The sequence below is a fragment of the Cygnus olor genome, chromosome Z (assembly GCF_009769625.2).
Source record: "Cygnus olor isolate bCygOlo1 chromosome Z, bCygOlo1.pri.v2, whole genome shotgun sequence".
NCBI classification, from domain to species: Eukaryota; Metazoa; Chordata; class Aves; order Anseriformes; family Anatidae; genus Cygnus; species Cygnus olor.
Genome location: NC_049198.1, coordinates 43817800 through 43841850, shown reverse-complemented (window position 1 = coordinate 43841850; position 24051 = coordinate 43817800). Strand labels below are relative to the sequence as shown.

The window sequence follows — 24051 nt, the reverse complement described above, 5'->3', positions numbered from 1 at the left end:
ACGTGAGAGATTTTCTCTTTACACCCTGAAGATCTGTAGTTTGTAACACATTTACTCAACTTCCTTACTGACCTCTTTCTAGTAGGTATTGAATTTAATAGGGTGTATACTCCCCTTCTGAGGGCATACACCCACAACAAGGTAAGGCAGGGTGTGATATGCTCTGTTTGTAAAACAATTCCTTTTCTTTGATTGTCCTTTCATAGAATACGTGTTAGCACATCTCAAAAGAACTGCAATTGCACTGTATTTTGTAGTTTTTGGAAGAAAGGGAGTGACATTATTGGAAAATGAGCTTTGTAAAACAAGTCTTTTGTCTGGTTTTTAGTGTTGTTGCTTGTAAGTTTGGTTTAATATAAATTAAATCATGATTTTAGAAGATAGTATTCTTTCTGTTCATTTATTTTCTGTAACATTATATTAATAAAGACATTAAGTTATAGGTGAAGATATATATTGTACACAGGAATTAGGAGAACCTTTTCTAAGGTGAAGAGCATTCATTTGATTTTGTGATCAGCATACTTGTTTTTTAACAAGACTGTCTATACACTAGTTTTATTTATGTTCATGCTTTGTTAGACAGTTGATCTAGGGCCAAATCTACATTTTCTATGTAGAAAGAATAGCTGTGGACCTTAGCAGGAGATCTATGTGACTAATTCTTTGCAGGAACGCTTCACAAAATGTTGTTATTAAGAAAGAACGTGATACATTAAGTGTAATCCAGATATAATATTGAATTATTATTTTTTGTTTAGTATTCTCTTACCTTTTAAAAGTAATTCTAAGGTAACACGAGGAAGATGAGTGGAAAGTGGGAGATTAAAAGCTAAACTGAAATATCTGAGTTAAAATTATGAACGTACTTCCTTTGCTATTATTGAGAAAGTTAAAGGAGAAATAATGCTTCATAAAACAAAAGGTTTAGAATGGTTTTATTATAAATACATTGTTTGAAACTTTATTTTTGTTTTTCTCCCTTCTAAATTAGCAACGCTCAGACTAAAATAAATAAATAGACTACTTCTTATGTTTGTAACAGTATTACTGTAATATTTAACCATAGGTAAAACACAAGAGAATTAGAAGGGAATGCCAGTTTAGGAGAGTAGGGGAGGAGTGGACTGGGGGATCTGTTTTTTCCTAGCAGTTGTGGGAAGAGGGAGGTCTGTGTTCCAGGGGGCATGCTTCCAAGAGAGAAATGGAAAATGTTAAGTCTCTTGGAGGCCAAAGTAGTTCAAAGTTACTTAATCACTTTCTGAGACTCACTTTTGTGGTTTTAGGGATCTTATGGCTTTTTTGGTATGTTTGGAAAAGAGGAGTTGTCATTCCTCTTCTAACCTGTGCAAATAATCATCAGGAACTTTGATCACTGCAAAGGCTGTAGTGTATTCCTCCAGATGAAAGACATCTGATGGTAATTACAGTATGTATCTTGTTTATACTTTTTCTACTCACTCTTGCTGTATTTTTCCCCTCATCCTTCAGCAGTCTTTGTGGCACTTTTCCTCAGTCACTATATGTGGAACTTAACCTTGCCTGTAATCAAAGGCTTGTATCAAAGGGAGTCTGAAGACATTTCCACAGGAAGTGGTCTGGGGTGGGTGGAGACGAATGGGCTTTTAACCAGTCATTGAATTTTTTCGTTCAGCCTTGCTTCTGGTACATCCTTCTTCCCTCCATTGCTCGGCAGTGGCACACTGTTCAGTGTAACACTTCGTATTTATAGCCAGTAGACAATCTGTGCTTTTCACAGGAGCATCTGTGCAGCCAACTCCAGGCAAAATTGTGGAAATGGTACAGGCTGCCTCGTAAATTTGGTAGGGAAGAGTGCAATAACAGCTATGTGTTGTGTTTCCAGCAACAGCGTCATACTGCTTAGTTTTGTGTGATAGAGCACCATACAATAAATAAATAAATAATAAATAAAATTGTCTGCTAGAGAACTGCAGCTTATTTTGATGTTTAAGGCTTTTTTTTTTTTTTCCCTTAAGTTATTTTTACAATGAACTGTTGAGCATTCTGAAAGGGAAAGGGAGAAGTTGTAATGCATTTAAGTCTTAGGATCTTCGGAAATGTTCAATGTGTGTAATCACTTAACGAAGTAGCAGATGGAATTGTAATACTTCAGTGCTCTCTAGGTATATGCCTAGTCCACAAGTCGCATAGTTCTTGTGCTTTAAAGACAAAGTTACAACTTAGCTCATTGTAAAATGTTGGGTGAAAAGATGATGTGTCAGTATATCTTCTGATAAGAAAGTTAAAGTGAAAGTTTTGGTCATAGGTCTGCTTTCACTATGGCACTGGCTATACTGTAAGGCAAAATGTTTTCATAAACTTAAAATACAAGTATTTAAAGTATCCAGTTTTCAAGCCATTTGTGCACATTAAAAATAACTTGCTATTCGTGTTCAATGGTTTTCTTGTTGGACAATGTAGGGGGACTTGCCGCAACACATGCAATAGATTATAAGAAGACTGCAAGTATAATAATTACAGCATGGAGCAGACTTTGCTGGCAGATACTAGAACATAGAACTCTCTTTAATCATAGTGCTTCCCATAGTGTGGGTGGTCACAGTCTGCAGACATTTCAGTCAATCCATTCTCCGTGCAACGGTGGTTGTAAAACAGAACTGAAGTAAACAGCATTCCACAGACTTTCAGGGTCTTTTAATTTTGAGAAAGTATAGCTTCTCTTTGGCCCCTCCTTTGGTCTGTTTGCTTCTGTCAGCTGTAACCATACAGGTTATGCTTCCTACCAAATCAATTCTGTTTGAAGTTAATAGCATATAATATAATATAATATATATATAAATTCTCCAGAAAGTTTTTTTCTTAAAAATACATGCTACTTTAAAAACTGCATGTTTTGTTGTTTTTTGACAATAAGAAGTAACCTCTGCACTTATGTTAAGTGCTGCATAATGTTTAATCCTTTTTTAAAAACCTCTTATCTTCCCTGTTTTCCCTCTCCCTATTTGTTTTTCTTTGATGCTCGGTGTTGTTTTGCTGTTTCTCTAAAAGGTTTTACTGTTAGTTTAGCCCTTAGCACAGTACTTTTCCTCCAAACAAAATGACCAGGAACTTTTTTTTTTTTTTTTTTTTTTTTTTGCACCTGGCATTCCGTTTACTGCTTTGGAAGCTGATTTCACCTCCTTAATGTTTGACATATACTGACCTGGAGTCTTGAATTTCATGAAATAGATTTAAATGGCTAAGGTGGGTGTCATGCAAATACTTACACAGTATTTATAGGCCTTTTTGGAGTATGTAAATCAGTTGCAGTTGAGGACAAATGCTGTAATTCCATTATAGAAGAGTACAGGCATGAAAAGATAGGTTTTGACAGATGAGTTTTTACACAGTATTGAAGCATATGTGGAAAGAACTCAAGTATGTAAATGAGCTTGAAAGAATGTCTTAACTCTTTCACTGTATAACTCACAGTTGAAAGTTGGCTTTCTTTTGAATCACAACAGAAAGCAAATGACTGTTAAATGAGATATATGTGCACTTTTAAGATCTGACATTATTGATTATAGCCCTAAGACTTAATGAATTCCTAATGCGATATGGGAGCTTTCAACTTATAAGTTACTGGTTAAACCTCATTTTGAAAACTAAGTCTGCTTGTGTTGCAGCATGCCCCAAGGGAGTAATGAGCAATAAAGGCACTTTTCTTACTCATTTCTGCAATTTGTTTGTGTCCCGTTTATCAACTTGGAAAGGATAACAGGCTCTTCCAAGCTGCTGGCCCTCTTTATTCCTGTCCCCTGGTGTATATGTCATGTGCATACACAAAATACGTGGGCCAGAGACGGGGTAATTTTGGAACCGTTGTTTAATGTGTTTGTTTGTTCAGCTGCACCAGCTGTTTAAGCGTGTGTGATTACAGTGGGTACACACCTAGTGAGATCTGCTTCTCTCAGGAACACCAGGAGGAAGTTCTAATTTGGTCTAGGATCAGTGAAACATAAATTCTTTTTACTTTTCATGGATTGCTAAATCATGTTTTAGTTGCAAGTTATTAGTAAATTCTAGTTGTTATTTACGGGAAGCTCTTTGATGGCTTTTATAACTCGTTGGCAATTTCAGTAACATGTTCTGATAATGCATATATTTGTCATTAAACAATTGGGTAAAGTCAGGCTAGCAGTGTGATCTGTTCTGTGCCCGGTCTGGGCAAATGAAACTTTCTTCTTTATGAGTTTCTTATTTTTCTTTTAGAGAAATGTAATGCTCATGAAATAAGGGAAGACCATAGATTATTCTCCCCATATTGATTGGTGCAAGCATGTGCTCATAGAAATGACTTTAAATGTCTGGTATTGCTTGGTTGTGGTAGACATATAAGGGCTTTTCTGGCTGCAGTTTAATTTTCCACTTGTGCATTTTTCTTTTTGTACAGTCTGTGCATCCATACTTTTTGCTCAGAATTTAAAATGTTTCTGTAGTAAAAAAAGTATTCAAGTATTCTAAAAACTACGTTTTGTTTAGAATTAGTTAATAATACTTGCTTAAGGTTTGACATATCTGCCTCTTCTACTTGCTAATACACAATTCTGCCACTAGTGGGTTAAAAATCAAGATTCTTAGGATTGTTTAGAGTGTGTCACTCTAGCCAATTGACCTGTGAATAAAAGCTTAGTAAGTAGTTAATACAGTCATAGTATATATTCAAGAATTCTAATAGATTATGTACTAAATCAGTGTTGTTAATAAAGGATCAAAGAGTGATTGAGGGTGTTAAGAGAGATTCATACAAGAAGAAATTGGGGCTGGCTCATTTTAATTTAGAGAGAACATTTAGGAATGGAGATGGATTTTTACACACAGCGCATAATCAATTTTTGATGATTATTATCCCAAAGTTTTACTTAGTTCACTGACAACTTTTTCTAATGTTGATCTTTCAGTTTTTGGAAGTCAACCTGAAGGAGTTCTTAGTCATTTCTAACCTATCGAAGATTATGCATCTAGATTGTTAGCCTTCTCACTAACCCTTTTGTAAATCAACTTTACAAGTTGATTTGGACTTTCTCTATCTACCTATAGACAATCGCTTGGTAGGACGTGAAAGTATTTGGATTTCTTACCAAATTCTTCTGGTTAAGAATAGCGTGATAATAACAAAAGGCTGTGGAAAAGCAGATCTCAATTCTACTTTTTCAAATAGACAATTCTTTAACAATGCCAAGCTAACATGAATATAAATAATTTCTTGGCTTCTGGGTCAAAATAAACAAAAGCTAAGTATCTCAAAGAACAAAATGGGAAACTAAGGATTCTGCTTTCCTGTAAGGCTGCTTGAGGTTTAACAGCAAGTGTCACAATTTGCTAGCCAGCTGACATTTCTCAAAGCACTCTAGTAGTGCCAGGTGGCTCTAGTAAAGAATAATGATTTGTTACTGACAAACAAGAAAGTGGTCTCCATTTGAAGAAGTTCTGCTGGCATTAGCTATTTTTGCTCAGCCTACTATAATTAGTGACCAGCAGTTATTGCATCACCATTATATGTGCATTTTTTTAACTAAAAAGTTTAAGAATGTTTTTATCCCTTTAAACTTTTAACAACCTGATATTTATGGAGTCCAAAAACAACAGACTAAAAATAATTTCTCCTGAACATCATCCTAGGTTGGATGACCTTTGAGTATTTGCAACACACACCAAATGGAAACATAAAAAACTGATATGGAGGACATATACTTATTGATAAATTATTTTCTCTGGAAAGTGTTAGACTTAAAGATTTAAACTGAAAAGTGAAAAAAAAATTATGATGCACATAGTCTTCCTAAACTTGTCTTCATCTTGTGGTGTTTTTTGTTTGTCTTGTTTTGTTTTGCCTTTTATTTAAAGAATTCTTCTGTGGAAAGCTTGCATTTTGGCTTTTGAAAATTGTGGAAGGAAGAGGGAAATTAATTCTAAATCTCTGGCTACTTAAACCCAAGGACTGAAAAAAAAGAGATTTACGGTTGACTCTGGTAAAGCTATTGAATTTCCTTTTGTAAGTTAGTGTAAATGTGTGTTTTATTTCAGCAGCAAAAGTCTCTCCTTTTTAATACAAAGAGTACTAGTGCTTTCTAGGTGGGTGTTTTTAAAAGAGAGAGGAGAAAGAAAAGAGGAGATTTGAAACTGCTTTTCCTGTTTGAGGCCAAGTGTAGCCTCAAAGCTTGCCAGCCCCACAATTCCTAAGCTTTTTCTTATGATTTCCAAGGGTTTTGTTAGTGATTTGCAGATGGAACTTAGGTTTTGGAACTCATCCATTACAAAGTTGTGTGGTCTTAGCCACAGTAGTAGTGCAACATGTTTTTCCTATCCTAGTCTCACAGAAGTTAACAGGGCTTAAATTGGTGAGAGAACAACAATGCAGCTTCCCTCCCCCTTTCCCATAGTTTTCTTTGCTGCATACCACTTGGAAACCAGGATCAGGTTAATTTTGAATTGTATGGAAGAATGTAACACTTTTCTTCCATTTTAAGAATTAGAGGAAAAACGTAAGCCTACACTTTTAGTGAATTTACATGTATTAGCAAGATGAATGCAATTAATAACATGTATTAGTTTCTAACAAAAAACGAAATCAGTCTGAATGATCTTTTGATATATTTTTTTTGCCATTAAGCTTTTTTAGTCCTTCATAGTCCTTCTGTGTATTTTAGCAGTTATTATTTTATTAAAAAAAACAAATTGCAATTAGAATTGTTGATGCAAAATTAAGGAAATTGGCCTAATGTAAGAACATTTGAGCAGTTCTGCTGTAAACATGGACTAAAGGTAAGCCTGCTTATGTGCTTGGAAGGCAAAGTGGGATGAAGGTCTCTCTTGCATCAGGTAAAGTGTGGAGAACTTGATAGAATCTATGCCTTCCTGCCCAGTAATATGTGAAAATCAATGAATTCTGTACATCTGGCAACATCAATTTGGTGAAACAATAATATTGTTTCTGGATTATTATTATTTTTTTTTTAAACTCTAAAGTAATATTAACCCAGTATAGTCATTTGTCTATAGATTTTCTTTAACTTGATTAGATTCTCGAATGCCAAGGCCTTGTATCTGTAGGAGAGTTTAGCAGAGTAATTTGTTTACTATTGGCTAGTCTTTCATGGTTATCAATGGAGATTTAGATGTGGGCAGGTTTTGGATTGTCATTCCAAGTGAATAAGAAGAAAAATGAGAAGCTCCAATAAATACAAACCATGTACTTATGGCCAACAATTTTATTTAATGTGCTGGTATGGAAATTTAGCTGATGAAAACCATCCCATAAATGTAAAAAATGTGTATCCATAAACTGGGCTGAAACAAAAAAACTTCCTGACAGTAAATGTCAGAAAGAAATGTAGGAAGAAAACCCCTCCCCACCCTATACTTAGGCACTTTGGCCATGATCCAGTATTTACTGAGGAATATTTTAAGTTTAAAGTTATGTTGAAACTAAAGTGATTTGTTTGTGCAAAACATTTGAGTGGTTACTGGAATAGACTCAATTGGGTAAAGTGGGAGGTTCTGTTGACTAGCTAATCATTTAAATATGTGTGTATAGCATTTACTGTGTTTAGTGTATGTAGTATAGCAACTTGTGTATTTGAAGTATGTTTTAAAAATGTTTGAATTTTAAGGCAGAAATTTGAGATTTTCATTAGGTTATCATTGATAAGTAAATAAAGATATTTTTTTTTACTAGATTGTAAAACACACTCTTACATTTTGGTAATAATTAAGTTGTTAACAATATATGCCATGTAATTCCCCCTAGTTTAAATGCTGAGATTTGGATAAAAAATTTAGAAAACAATTTTGTTTAGAGTAAACTAGTGCTCTAAAAGCTACATTATGTTTAAATATGTATGATGTTTTACTACCTTATTTTCTTGTTGGTTTTGGTTTGTGGAAAACTAATTTTCTGTCTTTTCCTGGAACTAAGGAGCAAGTGAGCAAGAGGTCCTGTAAGCAAAATTAAAAGTCACAGACTTTGTTATGATTGGATAAGTGTTTGGAAATAATACAAATTGTGATATGTTAGCATCCTGCTGACAGAATTGCTTTTGTAAATGGTTGGTCTCTGAATGAGCAGGCTTCCTTGACATTTACAGACTTAGCTGCTATGATTCTCCATAACTGTCTGTTTATTTCATAGTAAAAGGGTTCTAAAAATACCAGACCAGCTTGTGTTTTATTGACAATCATTTATCGTGTCCCATACCATCTACATTAAAACTCTCAAGCCTTCAGGCAGGATTTTAAAGAAAAATTGACTAAAAATTATCGGCAGGCATTTGGGTTGGATTGGGCTGCTGAAAGCTAACAAACAAGCAAACAAAAAGCAACCAGGGAATAATTTAAACACATCAGGGCAATGTGTTTACCTTGCTTCCTGAGGACTATGGTCAAATGATTTAAGAATTAATTTGAAAAGATGGAACACTTCCTCTTTAAAGAAAGAGATTTTGAATGAAAGATTGGAAATTATGTTGAATCAAAATCATCACTAATGTTGCAACTTATTACATAGTCATGAAGCATTTTTAATGCCGGGTTGGAAATAGAGTGAGATCTCTTCTCTTCTAGACCTGTGTTGGAAGCAATGGACCCATCTGACAGTACAGGGAGCACTTCAGAACAAAACTTATCTGGAGACTTTTGAAATCATTGCTATACGAGAAATATTCATTCCCAAACCTGATAAAATGTAAAGAGGAAATAGCATTTACTTCTAATGCTTCCTCTGAATAAGATTTAGCTTTTTGCATTATACCTGCTTTTTCTTTGCACGGCAGACAAAATCTGGTTCATGTCTAAGCAGATGGAAAGGTCAGAAATAAACCAGTTATGTGATCAGATTTAAGAAATTTACCCTTGGGTATCCGTGTTGTATGAATTCCAACAAATTCACATACGTTGTAATTTTCGGTAAAATGTCATTAATAATCTCTTCTCAAAAATAATGGCACTTTACTTAGAAAAATAATATACAAAAAAAAAAAAAAGGAGAAATATCCTTTAGGATAAATGGTAGCTCCTTCTGTTCCCTCCTGCTTTACCTGTCGCTTTGACTGACTCATCCAAGTTGGCAAAAAAGCACAATAGTGTCACTGGGAAGTCCTAATTAGTATCAGATTCAATAGGCACATCCCAGTGAAACCATCCATCTTTTCTCTCCAAAACATATTGCTGCTGTTGATCTTAACATCTGCTTTCAAGGACATTCAAAATCGTTAATACATTAGAGAGACTGCATTGAGAAGTTTCCAGAAACAAATTGGTTTATCTGGTTCTCTGGAAGGCCTTGGTGTCAGCAGTTCCAGGACAGTTGCTACACAAATGCAGATTCCAGAATAAAACTTGTCACACAATCCTGTAATTTTAAAAAATACAAAACAAAGCCCCCACTATTTAATTCCAAAAGTAATCATACCTTTAAATCTGGCTTCCCCCCCTCCCCAATACTGGAGGTGATATTTGTTATTACAGAAAGAAGGGGGAAAAGCCTTTAGACATGTTTGAATCCCTGCTTGGTAATAGCACTATCAAAAGACCAAACACCTTCTCCTCCTGTACGGAGTCGTGTATGCTGGCTGGGTTTTACCTGCCCAGTGCCGTGCAGCTTATCTCAGCAGAGGTGCAAACTCTGCTCTGGAAAGTGGTTTCCAGGCTTTTGTTGAAGCATGCATTCAAAGAGATTGTTTGTCTCTGGGAAACAAACTGAATGGAGCGACTCAGCAAACCCGTTGTAACACACAGAAATCAGCCTTTGTTACTTCAAAAGAAGTATCTGAAGAGTTGTCTTAGCTTAATTGGAAAATGGTATTTAGCTTAATGGAAAAGTGATATGAAGGAAATGTTTTTCAGTTACTTAATTTCGTTTAGATTCAGGTGAACAGTAAGCAGGAACACAGTGATTCATATTTCTCCACTTCCATTCTTAGAGGAAAGACTTCAGTTTCAAGTCTATTCTCATTCCCACCACCTTCCTTGAGTGAGTTGATGAGAGACACTCTTATAGCCAATCTATGAATCAGAGGGGTAAAAGTTACATCAGGCCTCCTCTGCTACAAAGCTTGGTAGATACCAAGCACCATGTTTACATGGATGACGTAAATAATTTTATATTTTCATGCACATACTTACAGGATTTTCTGTCTGTTTAAGATATCAGAAACCTCAGTGCATCAGGTGATGGCAAATTCAGTTAGTAGAGTATTACTCAATATAAAATGCATCAATAAAATAAAGACATGGGCAAGGTAGTTTAAGGAAGTTGTTCACTATGAAAGCTTTATGAAAATTGATTAATTCAATTTCAAGTTGAAAGGGATTCTGTCACAGAACTTTAATCCAAGGCTGTGGGGATGGATGTATCCTCTTGCAAGTAGAACTAAGATGGTTTCCTTTCTGTCTCCTGCTGAATCAATGGTGAGGAAAATCAAACTAGAACAGAAAGAAATAATTTCTGATATGACAGTGTGCCTTGCTGCTGTTCATTTTCCAGAACCATGGCACCTTGTTATTTTCCATTCTGAATGCATTATTTCTGCCATAGACTCAAGTGTACTTTATGGGTCCAATCCTTAACTTTTACCCACAAGCTCTCAACCTGTCCATGGCTGTTTCTTAGAGGCAGCTCTTCACAATCTTTCCATTTCTTAACACAGAGGGAAGCACCCCTGCCCCTCCTTTCATGCCTCTCTCTTCTGAAAAGCTTGTAGCCCTCTGTTCCAGTGTTCCAGTTATGTGATGTGTCCCTCCACATTTCCATATCATAATTTTCTAAATATAATCATAGTTTTCTAATCGCACAGTAGCTTCAAACTCCTTCTCACTTCCCATGCTGTGCGCGTTGGTGTGGAGGCACTTCAGCTGGGCTTTCAGCTGCATCACCTGTTTAGAGGAGCCCTTCATAATTCCTTTGGGACAACTCACAGGTGTATTTCCCTGTTGTTTCCTAACATGTCAGTGTTCCCTGGTTCTTTTCTGTCAGTCAGAGGCACATCCCCTTCCCCTGCTGAATCTAGTTTAAAGTCTTGCTATAATAAGGGCTTGGGCCCAGAACACTCTTGCCCCCTGTCAGGTGCATCCCATCTGGTGTCGACACACCTGGCGTCTCAAAAGTGCATCTGAGATTGTAGAAGCCCAAACCCTGAGTGTGGCACCAGCTGTGCACCCCACCATTCACCCAATCTGTTTGTCTTCTTCTTCTTCTTGGGTTCCGTTCTCCATCTGGGAGGTTAGAGATTTATGTGCTCCTGATCCTTGTGACATCTTTCCAAGGGATATAAAGTCCCTTTCAATATTTTGCTATCTCCTTGTTGCAGCCTCATTCAACCATACACAAAAGAGTAGGAATGGGTGGTAGTCCTCTGGCTTTACCTGACTTGGTAGCCTCTTGGAATAGTTTGCTCATTTTCTCTTACCATGTTCTACCTAGATAACTTGGTCTCTGTCAACTACCAAGTTTGCCTTATGGAGATTGTCTGCTAAGTGGCTGGAAAACTCACATGCAAAATAAATAAATAAATAAATAAATAAATTTACCAGTATTTGAAGATTATTAGGTATAAGCTTTATTTCTGGCCATTATCTACCCCTTCCATTCCATTTATGTACTTACACATAAGTATGCTGTTATAAGATGATGTGATAGAATAACGTAAAGCATCTTGTTTTTAAGAAACAATGTGCCTATACAAATATTGAAGTGGATTGTATGCTTACTTTTTTTTTTTTCAGACAGCTATCTCCTAATACAATGTATAGTAGTATAGAATCATTACTTACAACCAGAGTTAAGTGCACTAAATAAGCTAAATTTTCTAGAGAGGATGAGAACTTTCTGGGCATCTTTTTCACCAAAGAAAGCATTTAAACATATTTAAAGAAAAATAAATGCTTTATATTATTGTCACCAAATTTCTTATCTATGTTGAATGTAAGTATGTCTCAAGCTTTGCAATGGCAGTAGGGTCTGCAAAATGAAGTATATAAGACATGGAGCTGAATTCTTAATGTTTTTCACTTTTTAATACCTACCTTTCCTTATACATACCTAATACGTCATTCATATTGACTACAGCATTTCCTTGGCCCTGTTTCCCTTGCCCCCTTCTGGCTGTTCAGAGGTTTTGTGTATTCCAGAAAAATAGCTGAAGTGATCTGCAAAATCCCAGCAGGGATGTAGTAAAACTTATGGAAGAGGGGTGAGGGAACAAACCAAAGCCTTGCAAAACAAACAAGCAAAAGATCCTTGGGTAAGTGTCGGAGGCCATAAGCAGATTGGTGATGTTTCGTAATTTTGTTGTGTCTTTTCCTTCATTAAAAGGTTAACAATGACTGTTACACAAGGGCATTACTCTTCACATAAAGAGCATTTGATTTGTTTTGTCCTTAGGAAAACAGTTTGTTCTTCCCATTACTGAAGTCTTTCACTGAACAGTCCAACTGACTTTGTGTGTTTCAAGCTCCACCTTACCTCTAGCAAAATGTCATCTCAGCATCTCATCTACCTCCTGCTTTATTTTGTTTTCAGCTGGAGATCTGATCCTACTTGCCAAACCCTCCTGCTACCTGGGAACTACTTGTCTGAAACCTTGATAGTGTTCTGAAAACAAAGGCTAACTTGAGTAATAGTTGAAATGGAAAAAAATATAATTAATGGTTCCATATTAATAAATTATTCAAGGCATGTTATGAGATTGTGTAGTTTAACAGATTTTAGTCTTTTTAATCACTTACACATTTCGAAAATCCCCTCCCCCCCCCCCCCCCCCCCCCCCTCCCCTTTTCCTCCCTTAGGAATGCAAAAGTTGCTTTTAAGTAATTTCTTTTGAAACTGTGTTGCCTTAGCGTTTTCCTTCTTTAGTTTCAGGAACGTCACTAGATGGCGTAAGAGCAGCAATTTCTTCTGGTGATGACTATTCAGGAAAAAAGTTTGCAATGAAAGAAAATGGTATTTAGGCATTTCAGTGTCCAACATAGTAAAGTAACCCTAAACAAAAATACTATAAATAATGTGTCCCAAATGCTTGTTGTTTACTTTGTAGTAATAGTTTTCTTAGATTTCTGGTGTGTTTCTCCTTTTTTATCTTCTCTTCTACATTAATATATCAAAAAAAGCATATATCTAATTCCAGGACTTCTGAAGCAGTTGTCTAGGGATATTCAACAAAAACGTGTAGAAATATTTTTGGATTTCTGAAAGCAGAAAATTAACTAAGTGGGTTTTGTTTTTTTATTCTAGAGTCTTTAATCAGATCACCCTTCTAAAAAGTACACATAGAGTAATGCCCCCAAGACCATAGAATTCACTGAGCTTTCATCTGAACTTTTCTTCTAATAACATATTTTTAAAATGTAGGTCTTTTGCAGCGTTTGCTAATCCTAGCCCTATGTCACAAGGTGTTAGGTATGACTGCACATACTGGGGCCTCTTATAGGAATGATATGGAAAAGTAAACCTTAACTTCATGCTTTTTCTTCTTGATCAGGGTACTGCTACATGCATAGTTTTTTGTTTGTTTTATTTTTTTTTCCTGTGTTGCAACATGACTACTGCTGTCTGGGCCATATCTGACTGAAATGGCTGAAATGGCTCCTAGAGAACTGAAAGCTACCTAAGCTCAGTCTACTTTGACATGGGCTCTTTTGCCATTCTAGAACTACAGAAATCATGTGGCATATGGACATGTGTTTGACTGTAGTGTAGCTCAGGCATTCTCCTAATGGTTTGGAGGAGCTGCTTGCTCCTCTGTCTTGATGATATGGTATAAAATGACCACAACCCGTCAAGAGATCTTCCCCAGATACAGGTAAATAGTAGTCAGTTCTTTTCACAAGCCGTGTTGTAGCCTAACACATTGTGTTTCTTTTTTTTTTTTTCCCCTTCTGTTAATTTCTTGCAGAGTTTGCTGTGCCATCTCCTTTCTTCATCTAAGTGGGAAAGTAATGAAGCTGAAACCAGTACATTCATATCAGCTCTTGGCTACACATCAGCAGATTATTACTGTCACTTAGTTGAAAATGTAAGTGTTTTGTGCAAATGAGATTTTGTTTATAATAAATCACCAGTTTATAAGCACATACATGGAGTTGTCATTGTTATAAGGAACATGAACTGAACTTTGTTTATCTTTTCTTACCTCCGTTCCTTTTACAGCCTTTTAAGGGAGAAAATGAGGTGGGAGATCTTTGGACGGAAGAGAATATTTTTGATTAAAACGTAGAAGTTGTAATAGAGGTTGATATTTTTTTGTGGCTTTGTAACAAAAATGGCTGTCCTATCATTCAATTTTCCCTGTGAAGATTAAGTTACATATATTATTTTGTGTGCAAGAACATGACTTTTTAAATGTTTCTTTGACTGCACTTAAAATTGTAGATATGCCTTAAATCCTAAGGAAAGTGTATTTTATGTTTAATATATTAAAAAATAGGAGTAATATTTCATAATAGGTTGACTTAAATCAGACAAAACATCTAGGATTATTGCTTCTCTGAAAATGTTGCCTCAACTCTTGGCAGAGCTAAAATAGTTTGTTAGTTTTCAAATGTGGAAGGTAAATAACATGATCAAAAACATTTTGAACAGTTTACTCAGTGATCTGGACAACTTTAATTTGGCCCCAATGCGTTAAAAAATAGAACTAAATAGAACAGCAGGGAAAGTTTCTAACTTCACAGAATGTCAGCCATACAGAGAACCATGCGACTAATGTCTATTTCTTTGCAGTATGTGTATTTTATTTTATTTTTATTTTATTTTATTTTACAGATGGTCTCCTCATTAGTAACAGAACTCAGAGGAAATCAATTTAATGGACTTACCGTTCAAGGGAGGTAGGTGTTACCTAGACATTATTTTGATATGTTTAATATTGATCATTACAGTACAGTGAGGACCTTTTTGCAGTCTTGGAAATGCAAGTACTTAGGCTTCAGTTGATAAGTTTTGGTTATGCATGTAGGTAGTTTCAGGTGTGGACAAGCTTGCTAAGCTGTGCTTCATGTTACCTGATAATCACTGCGTTTACTGCTGCATACCTTCTTATAGGCAAACTTAACTGGCAGTTACTGAAAAAACAAAACAAAACAACACTTTTTTTTTTTCAAAGGATTTTTTTTTCTTGTGTAATGGTTTTATATGTAAGTGTTACTTTGCACTTGTTATTAATGAGAAAATTTTCCATGCTCATTTAAATAAGCTCCCTCATTTTCCTTCTATTATTAGTTCCTTAATCTGGTACCAAATAGTGCTGTGGCAATACCGTGTGTTTCACAAACAAATATCTTAAATGTACCCAAGCACATAGCATCTCCACCCTTTAACTGCTTCCATGCCCTGGTTTTCTAAGGAAGAAAGTCTGGAAAAGTGGGTGTGTGGGAAATTGTGATGTGCTGTGGGCAGATTTCCAATCCAGATTATCAGGAGATGCTAATAATCATTTTGCAATGTTGTGTAGTGTGTTTGTACACGTCTAGATGTAGTCAGTGTGAATAATCACCTTCTTCATCCACACTACGTAAAAAAAAATAAAAAGGAATACATTTGCCTGTTACAACTATTTTCGAAATGATTGTGCCTTTCTACTGGCCTTGAAACATCAATCATGATCTTTTGTAAATATTCTAAAAGTTATTATTCTCAAAGTGTATTGGTGCATATCCTGTTCTTCAGAGTCAAAGCTGCTGACACTGATGAAATGATTTTTATTACCTATATAATGCCATATAGCCAGCAAATTTATAGGAAAGAGGAGGCTGATTGAAAGATCCTCACAGTGTTGTGATGCCTTCTGTTTTTCTTGCATAGTTTGGCTATTTTCCTCCTTTCCTTCTTGCACCTAGATGTATGTGTAAAAAAGTATAAATGATCATGTAGACAGATTAGTGAGGAGCACCACAAAGCTTTGTTGAATGTAGAAAACAAACGCTCACATTTTATAATATAGGGTGAAGCAGACTAAGCTGAAAAGCTAATGAGACTGTTGAGAAGGGGAATATCTATTTTCTACCAGGAAAAAAGGAAAAGTTTGAACTTCAAGTGGATTTGGAGTATAGAAATGATGATATGGCTGTTTGTTTAACTTACAGAGACAAATCGTAGAACCATAGAATGGTTTGGCTTGGAAAGGACCTTAAAGATCATCTAATTCCAACTCCCCAAATAGGGCTTGAAGTTAGAGGTGTACATTGTTTTCATTTCTCTGTTTAGTGATGCTCACAGCAACATGGACAGTATCTGTGGAAATTCATTGCACACAGTGAACTGCATGCACTGCACAGTGTTCTCCAAGAACATATTTTAAAGATTATGTAAAAGAAGAAAAAAATGCCTTTGCAGGGTTTTTCTTCCAGAGTTAAAAGTAACAGTAAAGTAAGCAGCTAATGTTTGCTAATCCTGGAATTTTTTTTAGAGGAAACTGATTCAAAAAGAGTCTAAGGACTGTGAACTTTACATGTATAGCCTGGAAAATACTACTGCAGAATAAATGTTAGCCTAATAATTACCATTCCTACATAATCACTTCTCATAGCAAAACTGCATCTCAAAGTATTTCAGCGTGAAAAATCTTAAGTATATGTTTGATTGGGTACTTAATCAGAAATTTGAGTCTTTGAAAAGGTGTCATGTTTTATTTATCTCACTGTGGATATCACTATGGTTCTGTGTCTACAAATCATAGCATTTTGTCACAACATATGCCAGTGACCTTTAGGCAACATATTTTGGGATCAGCTTCCATGTTTCAAAATATGTTTATAAGTGACATTTTTATTCTTAGTCTTGTGGCAAGCTAAATCACTATCTTTAGTCATTTCCAAGCATGCAGTTTTAGCAAGCAGGTCAAGTGAGTGGTTCGTACATAAAGATTGAAATTCATTACATATTTCTTCAGCTGTAAGACAAACAGTTTTTACCCGAATGCTTGAAGTCAGCAGGATTTGTAGTGTTTGGTTTATAGAAGTTCTCTCTGTTGAGAGGAGAGAGGTCAAGGAAACAGGAGGTGTTAAAAGCAGCTAGGTTGTCTCTTGTGAGAATCTAGCAAACCTACATGGGAGCCGTGAAACTGTAGTCTTCTTTACCTGTGCTTTGCTGTTTTCTGGGAAGGGCAAAGCATTTCCTGCTAGGAAGGCAGTAATTACTGAGCGAACATAACTAGCTGCACTTCAGAATTGGGTTGATATCCCTCACATGGTATTCTTTGAGCACTAAAATATCACGCTTCTCTCAGACAGTATGCAATAGGCAATGTATAATTATAAATCAACGTATTCATCTGTTGTGTTTAATCTTCTGGAATTAATTTCATTTCTCTTACCCTGTTGGTTTAGAAATTTAAATTTTGACTTTTCTAAAACAGGAACTGTATTTATTTTTCCTCAGAGTTCCAGCCAGTCGTGTGAATGCTGTGTCCCTTTTCTGTCTCCCTCTTATTACTTTGCCTGATATAACTCCACTGCTGGAAACTCTTCTTCTTTACCATGGAGGCGCACCAAAAGAAATCTTGAGCTCACAGTTCCTGGAGGCTGTGAATGATGCCTTTTTAAAGTAAGTAGCTGTATGATTTAAAGTAAGGTCTGTATGATCTTTCTGCTTTCTGTGATAAAAATTCTTAATTCAATTAAATGTCTTTGATTCAGATTTGTATGCTGAGTGCACTGTACATCTTCTGTGTTATAATAAAATATTTTCTTTACATTTGAATAGCAGAGCTCAGGTTTTTGGCCAAAGCAGAATTTTAGTGCTGGTATACAAATTGTGGCATAACAACTTTAAATATTGACTGTGACTTCATCCCACCTTTTCTCTAAAACGGAGGTAAAAGTTTTAGGATTTTAGGAAGCTGGTGAAAGATATGATCACTTTTAATAGAAATGTTATCTGCTTTTCATCTAGGTGTATCAGCATGCGTAACTGGACATTTTGAGAGCCATCTTTACTTTTCAATGCACAAGATAAATTCTTGTTTAAGTGGTTCCATATTTCTCTCTCTTTTTTTTTTCTGTGCAAATGGTTCTCAGGATTTTCAGTTCTGGTGATTTTCAGCAGATTATTTTTAATGAGGCTTATAGAAGCAATTTGTGAAATACAGTTTTGCTTGTTTTGCTGCCACTAAAGCCACTGTTTTGATAAAATCAATCTATGGATGAAAGCCAGCTGAGAGAAGCTGAACATCAGCAAGATTGGCTGTGCCAGGGAAGAAAAGACAGTTTGATTTATGCAAGTTGTAACTGAGAAAGATGGTTCTGAATTTTGTTTTGTGACAAAGTTGTTGTGTACCTGTGTCACTGGACAATTTCTGTCACCTTTGGTTAGCTAGGAAATTCCACTCAATCATGACAGATGACAGCCTATCTTTGATTTAGGAGTCTCTGGCATCTTGTGTTTTAATCGCATGTGAAATGACTTTCTCTGAACTCCTTCTGAAGCTGCCAGACTTGAAGTAGCCTATTTAAATGCAGGATGTTACAACATATTTATGAGATAACATAGGATGCAGTTGCAAGAATATCAGATCTGTGCACTGCTCATTTCTCTTGACTTACTTTAGGACTGTCATTATTTTCAGAGGACTTGGTGATCTTGGTGTGGGACAAATAAAAGATCACCTAATGCTAGGGAAATATAAATCAAAGCTTTAAAAATAAAATAAAAGGCAAATAAAAATGTAAAACACAAACAACAACAACAACAAAAACAACAACAAAAAACAGTGATCAAATTGCAGTTATGTATTGCAGATTTTTTTTTTTTGATACTAGAAAGGATCCTTTGTGAATCCTTTACTACAATTATCCATTTCTCTTCTTTTTTAATCAAAGTTTTAATTGCTTCCCTGTACTCAGCAGTATTATTTCTGAGATGTTTTAACGTTATATATATCATTGCTCCTCTGAGGGTTTCAGCAAAAATCAGTAATCAATAGAAAAAGCACAGGTACTAGTTTGTGCACGTGCTCCTGGAAGTCAAGAAAAACAGGTGGAAAAGGAATGTGAAGGTCTGTAGTGAAAGGTGCAAAGTCTGTAGTGAAAGATGAGTCCCCAAAAAGAATGAGCTACCTTTCAGTTGTCCTTTTTGCATGGCTTCAGATTGAATGTGGTCTACAAGCAGAAATGCAGAGCAAGTACACAGTTTCAGCAATGACAGTTTTTACTAATGACAGTGAGCCAACAGGCATTCGATCATGACATACTTTTGGCACTTCATAAAGTGAATCTGAATCCTTTAGATAGTTGTAAGAGGTCCTTCTGATTAAAATAAACATTGCTTAATCTTTGAGCTACTTGTTTATCACAGTGAGCAAAAATAATTCAGTTCATGTGTCTTTTGACAAAGTGACTCATGCAGGGCCCTTGACAAAAGTGTTTGGTTTCCCTGAGAGCAGATGTAGGCTCACAAGTCATTTGCATGGTACACTCTTAGCCTGCTACTGAAGATCTTGTGATCTTAAGATGAATGTACTTGTATTCTTTTCCACTTTAATAATTTAATTCTGTTCCCTAACTCTGTCATTACGTTCTGGATGCTGTTTTCTTTCCGAACACGGGTGAAGCCTGCTCCAAGAAACAGGGTCACTAAATGCTAGAAAGAAAACTGTGGCTAATGGTGCTCCCAGAACTTAGAGGTGTCCCACTGAGACTGAAATTTCAGTTGCAGAAAGATAATGACTACAGTTTGCTTCCTATATGGTTTTTAACTCTTGGAGCTGGAATATCTCTAAGAACACCTTCTTAGATTTCTTTTCTTGGCATAACGTTTACAATACCTATTGTGCTACTGCAAAAATAAAGAAGAGAAGAGGATTGTGGAAAAATATCTGTCATGATTCGTTTCTGGTGTGCGTATGTGCTTTAATAGTGATACCATATTAATTATACAGCATCTCAAAACTGAGCAGTACTAAAAAAAATTGAAATTCTAAGGATATATTTCTTCTTGTCTACAGAAGTATAATTTTACAGTAAGCTATTAAGTAGACATGAATGAAAAAACAGCTTTTCAATGGAAATCAGAATTTCGAAGGCTGATATTTAAGCAAGACTATGATAAAATACATTAAAAAATGAGAATCTAAAATGGTGTTAAATCTTCCTGCTAATATTCTTTTCTTTTTTATCAGTAGCTTCAGTCTGCATGTACTCTTCTGTCTAATTATTTTTAATCTTAACTGCAAGACACGTATTTCTTGTTATTTAGGTATTGTTTTGTTTTTAAGTTTTTGATCTGAAACAATAATAATAGCTGCAAAAATGTTCCAGGATGTTTTGTGCTGCAATACCTGTTCTTCTTGGGTGGTTACTGTAAAAGGTTTTGGTGTGTGCCAGCACATTGTGGTGCTGTCTCAAAATAAACTATGCCTTCTGTTTCCTAGCGATATAACACTATACTTCAGCTGAGCTATAGCTGAAAGTTTTAGGTGAAGAGATATTTCTCTTCTGAAGCATTTATCTGACAGGAGCATTGGCTCCTGTCGGTGTTGGTAGGGTCGAGAATTATCTACCTCTGCCTTGTTCTTTTTGATTTTTTCCTTATTTCTTTGTAAAGAAAGGTAATGCTTTGATGCAGCCAGTAGTAAAGTTGTATAGGACCTTCATGCTTACCTGCCAGCGGCTGATACTCTCTGAGCAGACAGGTCTACAGGAAACTGTCTGGCCATGAAAATGAGTAGGCATAGAGTCTAACCTTTCTCTGGGGCTAAGCAAATACCAGTCTCAAACCCTCTATTTCCGTTTGATGGGGTCCGGCTTAACCATGCTTTTAGATTTTAAAGATGTGTAAGGAAGTATCATTTTTAGGTGATGGTGATTCCTTATTACTCTTTGCCACTATTTTTTTATACTGAATAGAGTACTGCAAACAAGATTTTCTCTTTTGCTGCAGGTTGATCTCCTGCAGCAAAAGAGAAAAAGTAAAAGTTACATTTTTGCATGTCTTCCAGTTTTTCAAGGAAAAAATAGTATTTTTTTCCTCTAACCCAGGAAGAAAATCTCCCTTTCTGAATCAGCTGTCTTCAGTCTCTGGCTTCGTCACTTACCAAGCCTTGAAAACACTACGTTACATGTTTTAGACCAGCTGTTTTCCATTCAGATGAATTCACTGGAAGAAGCGGCTTGTGTCATAAAAGATTCATTTCTGGTATGTACAATGTTGTAGTACATTTGATACTGCTCTTTCAGGCTTAAGAAGTGATGGTTTTCAAATATGTCAGCATCTTTGAGGGAACCGGGCTGTCATGTGGCAATAACTTTGGCATTACTAAAGGCAAATCTTGAGTCTTATAAATTTCACTAAATTTTTAATTTTTAATAATTAATTGATTGAAGGCAAAAAAGAAGTTTCATCCTGTGATGAAAAACAGATGAAGAAATTGAGAATCCTGTTGGTGGGAGTGCTGCATACCTGCCTCTGTCTTTAAATATTATCCTCTTTTGCCAGGGAGGATTTGAATCTGTTTTTATCTCAGTCTCTGTGCCCATTGAAGTTTAGCAGTTTAGACTGCTAAAGTTGAAATGCCTTGTAGTTTACTGTTATTGTGGATTGCTTAGTTACTTGGTTTTGTTTGAAAACTTGAACAAAATTCTTAATACAAAACATTTCCTAAACTGTGATTACAGTCTATTTTAAAATGCACCAAAAATCTTTCCTGTTAGAAAAACATAGTGATGCTGTACCTCTTACAAAATAATGAGATAGTTAGCAATGCTATATGCAAACTTATTATTTAGAGTGTGAAAAAACATATGTACTATGCACTTAAATTACGTATTTCTTAAAATGGATAGCACTCAAAAATGGTACATCATATCTTATTTTCCGCCTATGAAAGATTGAGTATTTTAGATAGGAAGACTAGAGTTTTAAAAATTCTTCTGTTTTAATTGAATCTGCAAATTTCTATTTCAGGGGGTCTTTATAATACTTGCAAATCTCATAAATGCTTGGCATCAACAGCGTATCATGCATCATCTGGGATTCTAGGTGTCCCAGAAGGCAAAGCTTATACACAAGGCCTGTACATAGTTTTATGTATCAGATACAGTATGAATTGAATACAGTACATGGTACCACACATGGCTGAGAAGAAAAAAGTCTAAGTTAAGATGTAGCAGGAAGTAAAATGTTTGTTTTAATTATTGGTTTATAGTTGTTTTGTTAATGACTTTCATGTCTACATTGTTTTATTGCGTCCTGATACTTGAAAATAACAGAACCTTACTCTGCTAGCACACTTAAATTATACCTCTTTGTCTCTGCTCCAAAGACTTGGTGCTTTCAAAAGACGACATTCATGAAGGGGAAAGACCAGTGCAGCAGCTCTGAATGCTGGTTTAGAGAGGACATCCTGTGGACAAGGAGTGGAATGAAGGCAGGCATAAAGATGAGAGCATTTGGAAGATGGATGTAGTTTATTGGTAGGAGTTGATAGAAGAGAGAGGATGTATAAAAGGGAGATGGCTTAGCAATTAAAAACAATGGGATGACAATCTTCAGAATTATAGAGGGAAAAGATTGGATCTAGAAACTATGGTCTACAGTATCTAATGATATTTTGTACGGCTTGTACCTGGTACTGTAAGGACAGTTGTGTGGTATTAGATCAGTCAGCACCTTGAATCCAACAGCCTGCCTGAAAGACATTTGAATATTTAGGAGTATGGGTATGCATGTTTTGACAGTTGGATTAAGGCATTTATAGGATGTGACCTCTTTGCTTTATGGGTATAGTAATAAAAAAGTAGAAACATGAGTCGCCAATTGATAGGTTTAGACATTTCTTCTGTTTGCAAGAAGACCTACAGAGTACAAATAGGCAGATATATGTTAGTGTTTTGACTATAATATATGATAAGAAGGAAAAATCATTAAGCTGTTTTGTAATTGCATTATCAGGGCCATTTATCTAAGCAAAATATTTTGAAACAGCAACCAAACTGCACATAAACCTCATAGTGACCTACAGTACCCCTACGGTTATAAAATACTATACTTCTGTTGTAATAGCAACTTGATATGAAATATTCATATTTGAATTCCAAGTGTAATTATAGTGTGATGGTCCACTAACTTGTAGTTTTATGTGGTATGCTATTAGGTTTTTGGGGTTTTGGTCTAAACTGGAATTAATATTGGAAATTCTGTGGTTATTGAGAAGTAACAAAAACAAGTGAAGTGACCATCACAAATTGTCTTTTGGCTTCTTCAGAATTTGGTGGGTGGATGGATGTCTTCCTTGCTGAAGTAATGTTGAAGTTTTTGTGTGTGAATTAACTAGTAAAATCTAAGTAAAAACACATCAGAATGTTATACTTTACTAGAGATATATGCATATATATACACAAATTTTAAGCCCATTTTTGTAAAGAAGTATGCAAACAAATCAATGTCAATTATAATTTGTATTCTGTTCTTAGATAGTTTTCCAAAGAAGTTTTATTTCATCCAAAGATATAAGAAAACCCTACCATATTGCAATAGGTTGAGAAGGCTTAATATTAGTCATCTTCTGATGTACTTGCCAAACCAATCTCAATCATATTTGAAAAGGCATGGCAGTCAGGCAAAGTCACTGGTGAATGGAAAAAGGGAAAACGTATTTTTCCTATTTTCCTCCTTTTAAAAATGGCAAATGGCTACGTTTTGGTTTGATTTTTGTTGTTTTGTTTTTTGAAGCTCCACATCTCACACTCTTGAAAATATGTAATCATGATATTATACATGCAATTCCATTTCCCTGCATTTGGATCTTTTCAGCTTAGCACATGTTGTGCTGTATGGAATGTGCATGTTTGAAAAGTGATTGAACAAGCTGCCAGTAGACAAGATGTTAGATTTTCTGAGCTTTCTCTGAAAAATATCATGTAGTTACAGACAAGATTATTCAAATATAAAAAGCTCTCATCTGGGCGGAAAAGAAAAAAGAAAAAAAAGAAAATAATGTTAAAACCCAGAAACCCTGTGAGAAACCCTCCCAAACTTGAGAATTTCTCCCAAACTCCAAAATTGATCTAGTATGACATGCTACACCAAAAGCACATCTTCAG

General features: G+C 35.5%; 1 protein-coding gene across 3 annotated transcripts in view; it reads left to right on the top strand.

Moving 5' to 3' along the window:
• Nucleotides 1-24051, top strand: part of FANCC (FA complementation group C) — an 84484-nt gene that overhangs the window by 39573 nt on the left and 20860 nt on the right. For all 3 annotated transcript variants that reach the window (XM_040541630.1, XM_040541631.1, XM_040541632.1), the window contains 4 exons: nt 13911-14030; nt 14780-14844; nt 17393-17557; nt 20989-21145. In XM_040541630.1, the coding sequence (XP_040397564.1) occupies nt 13911-14030; nt 14780-14844; nt 17393-17557; nt 20989-21145 (507 nt within the window). The remainder of the gene's footprint in view (nt 1-13910; nt 14031-14779; nt 14845-17392; nt 17558-20988; nt 21146-24051) is intronic.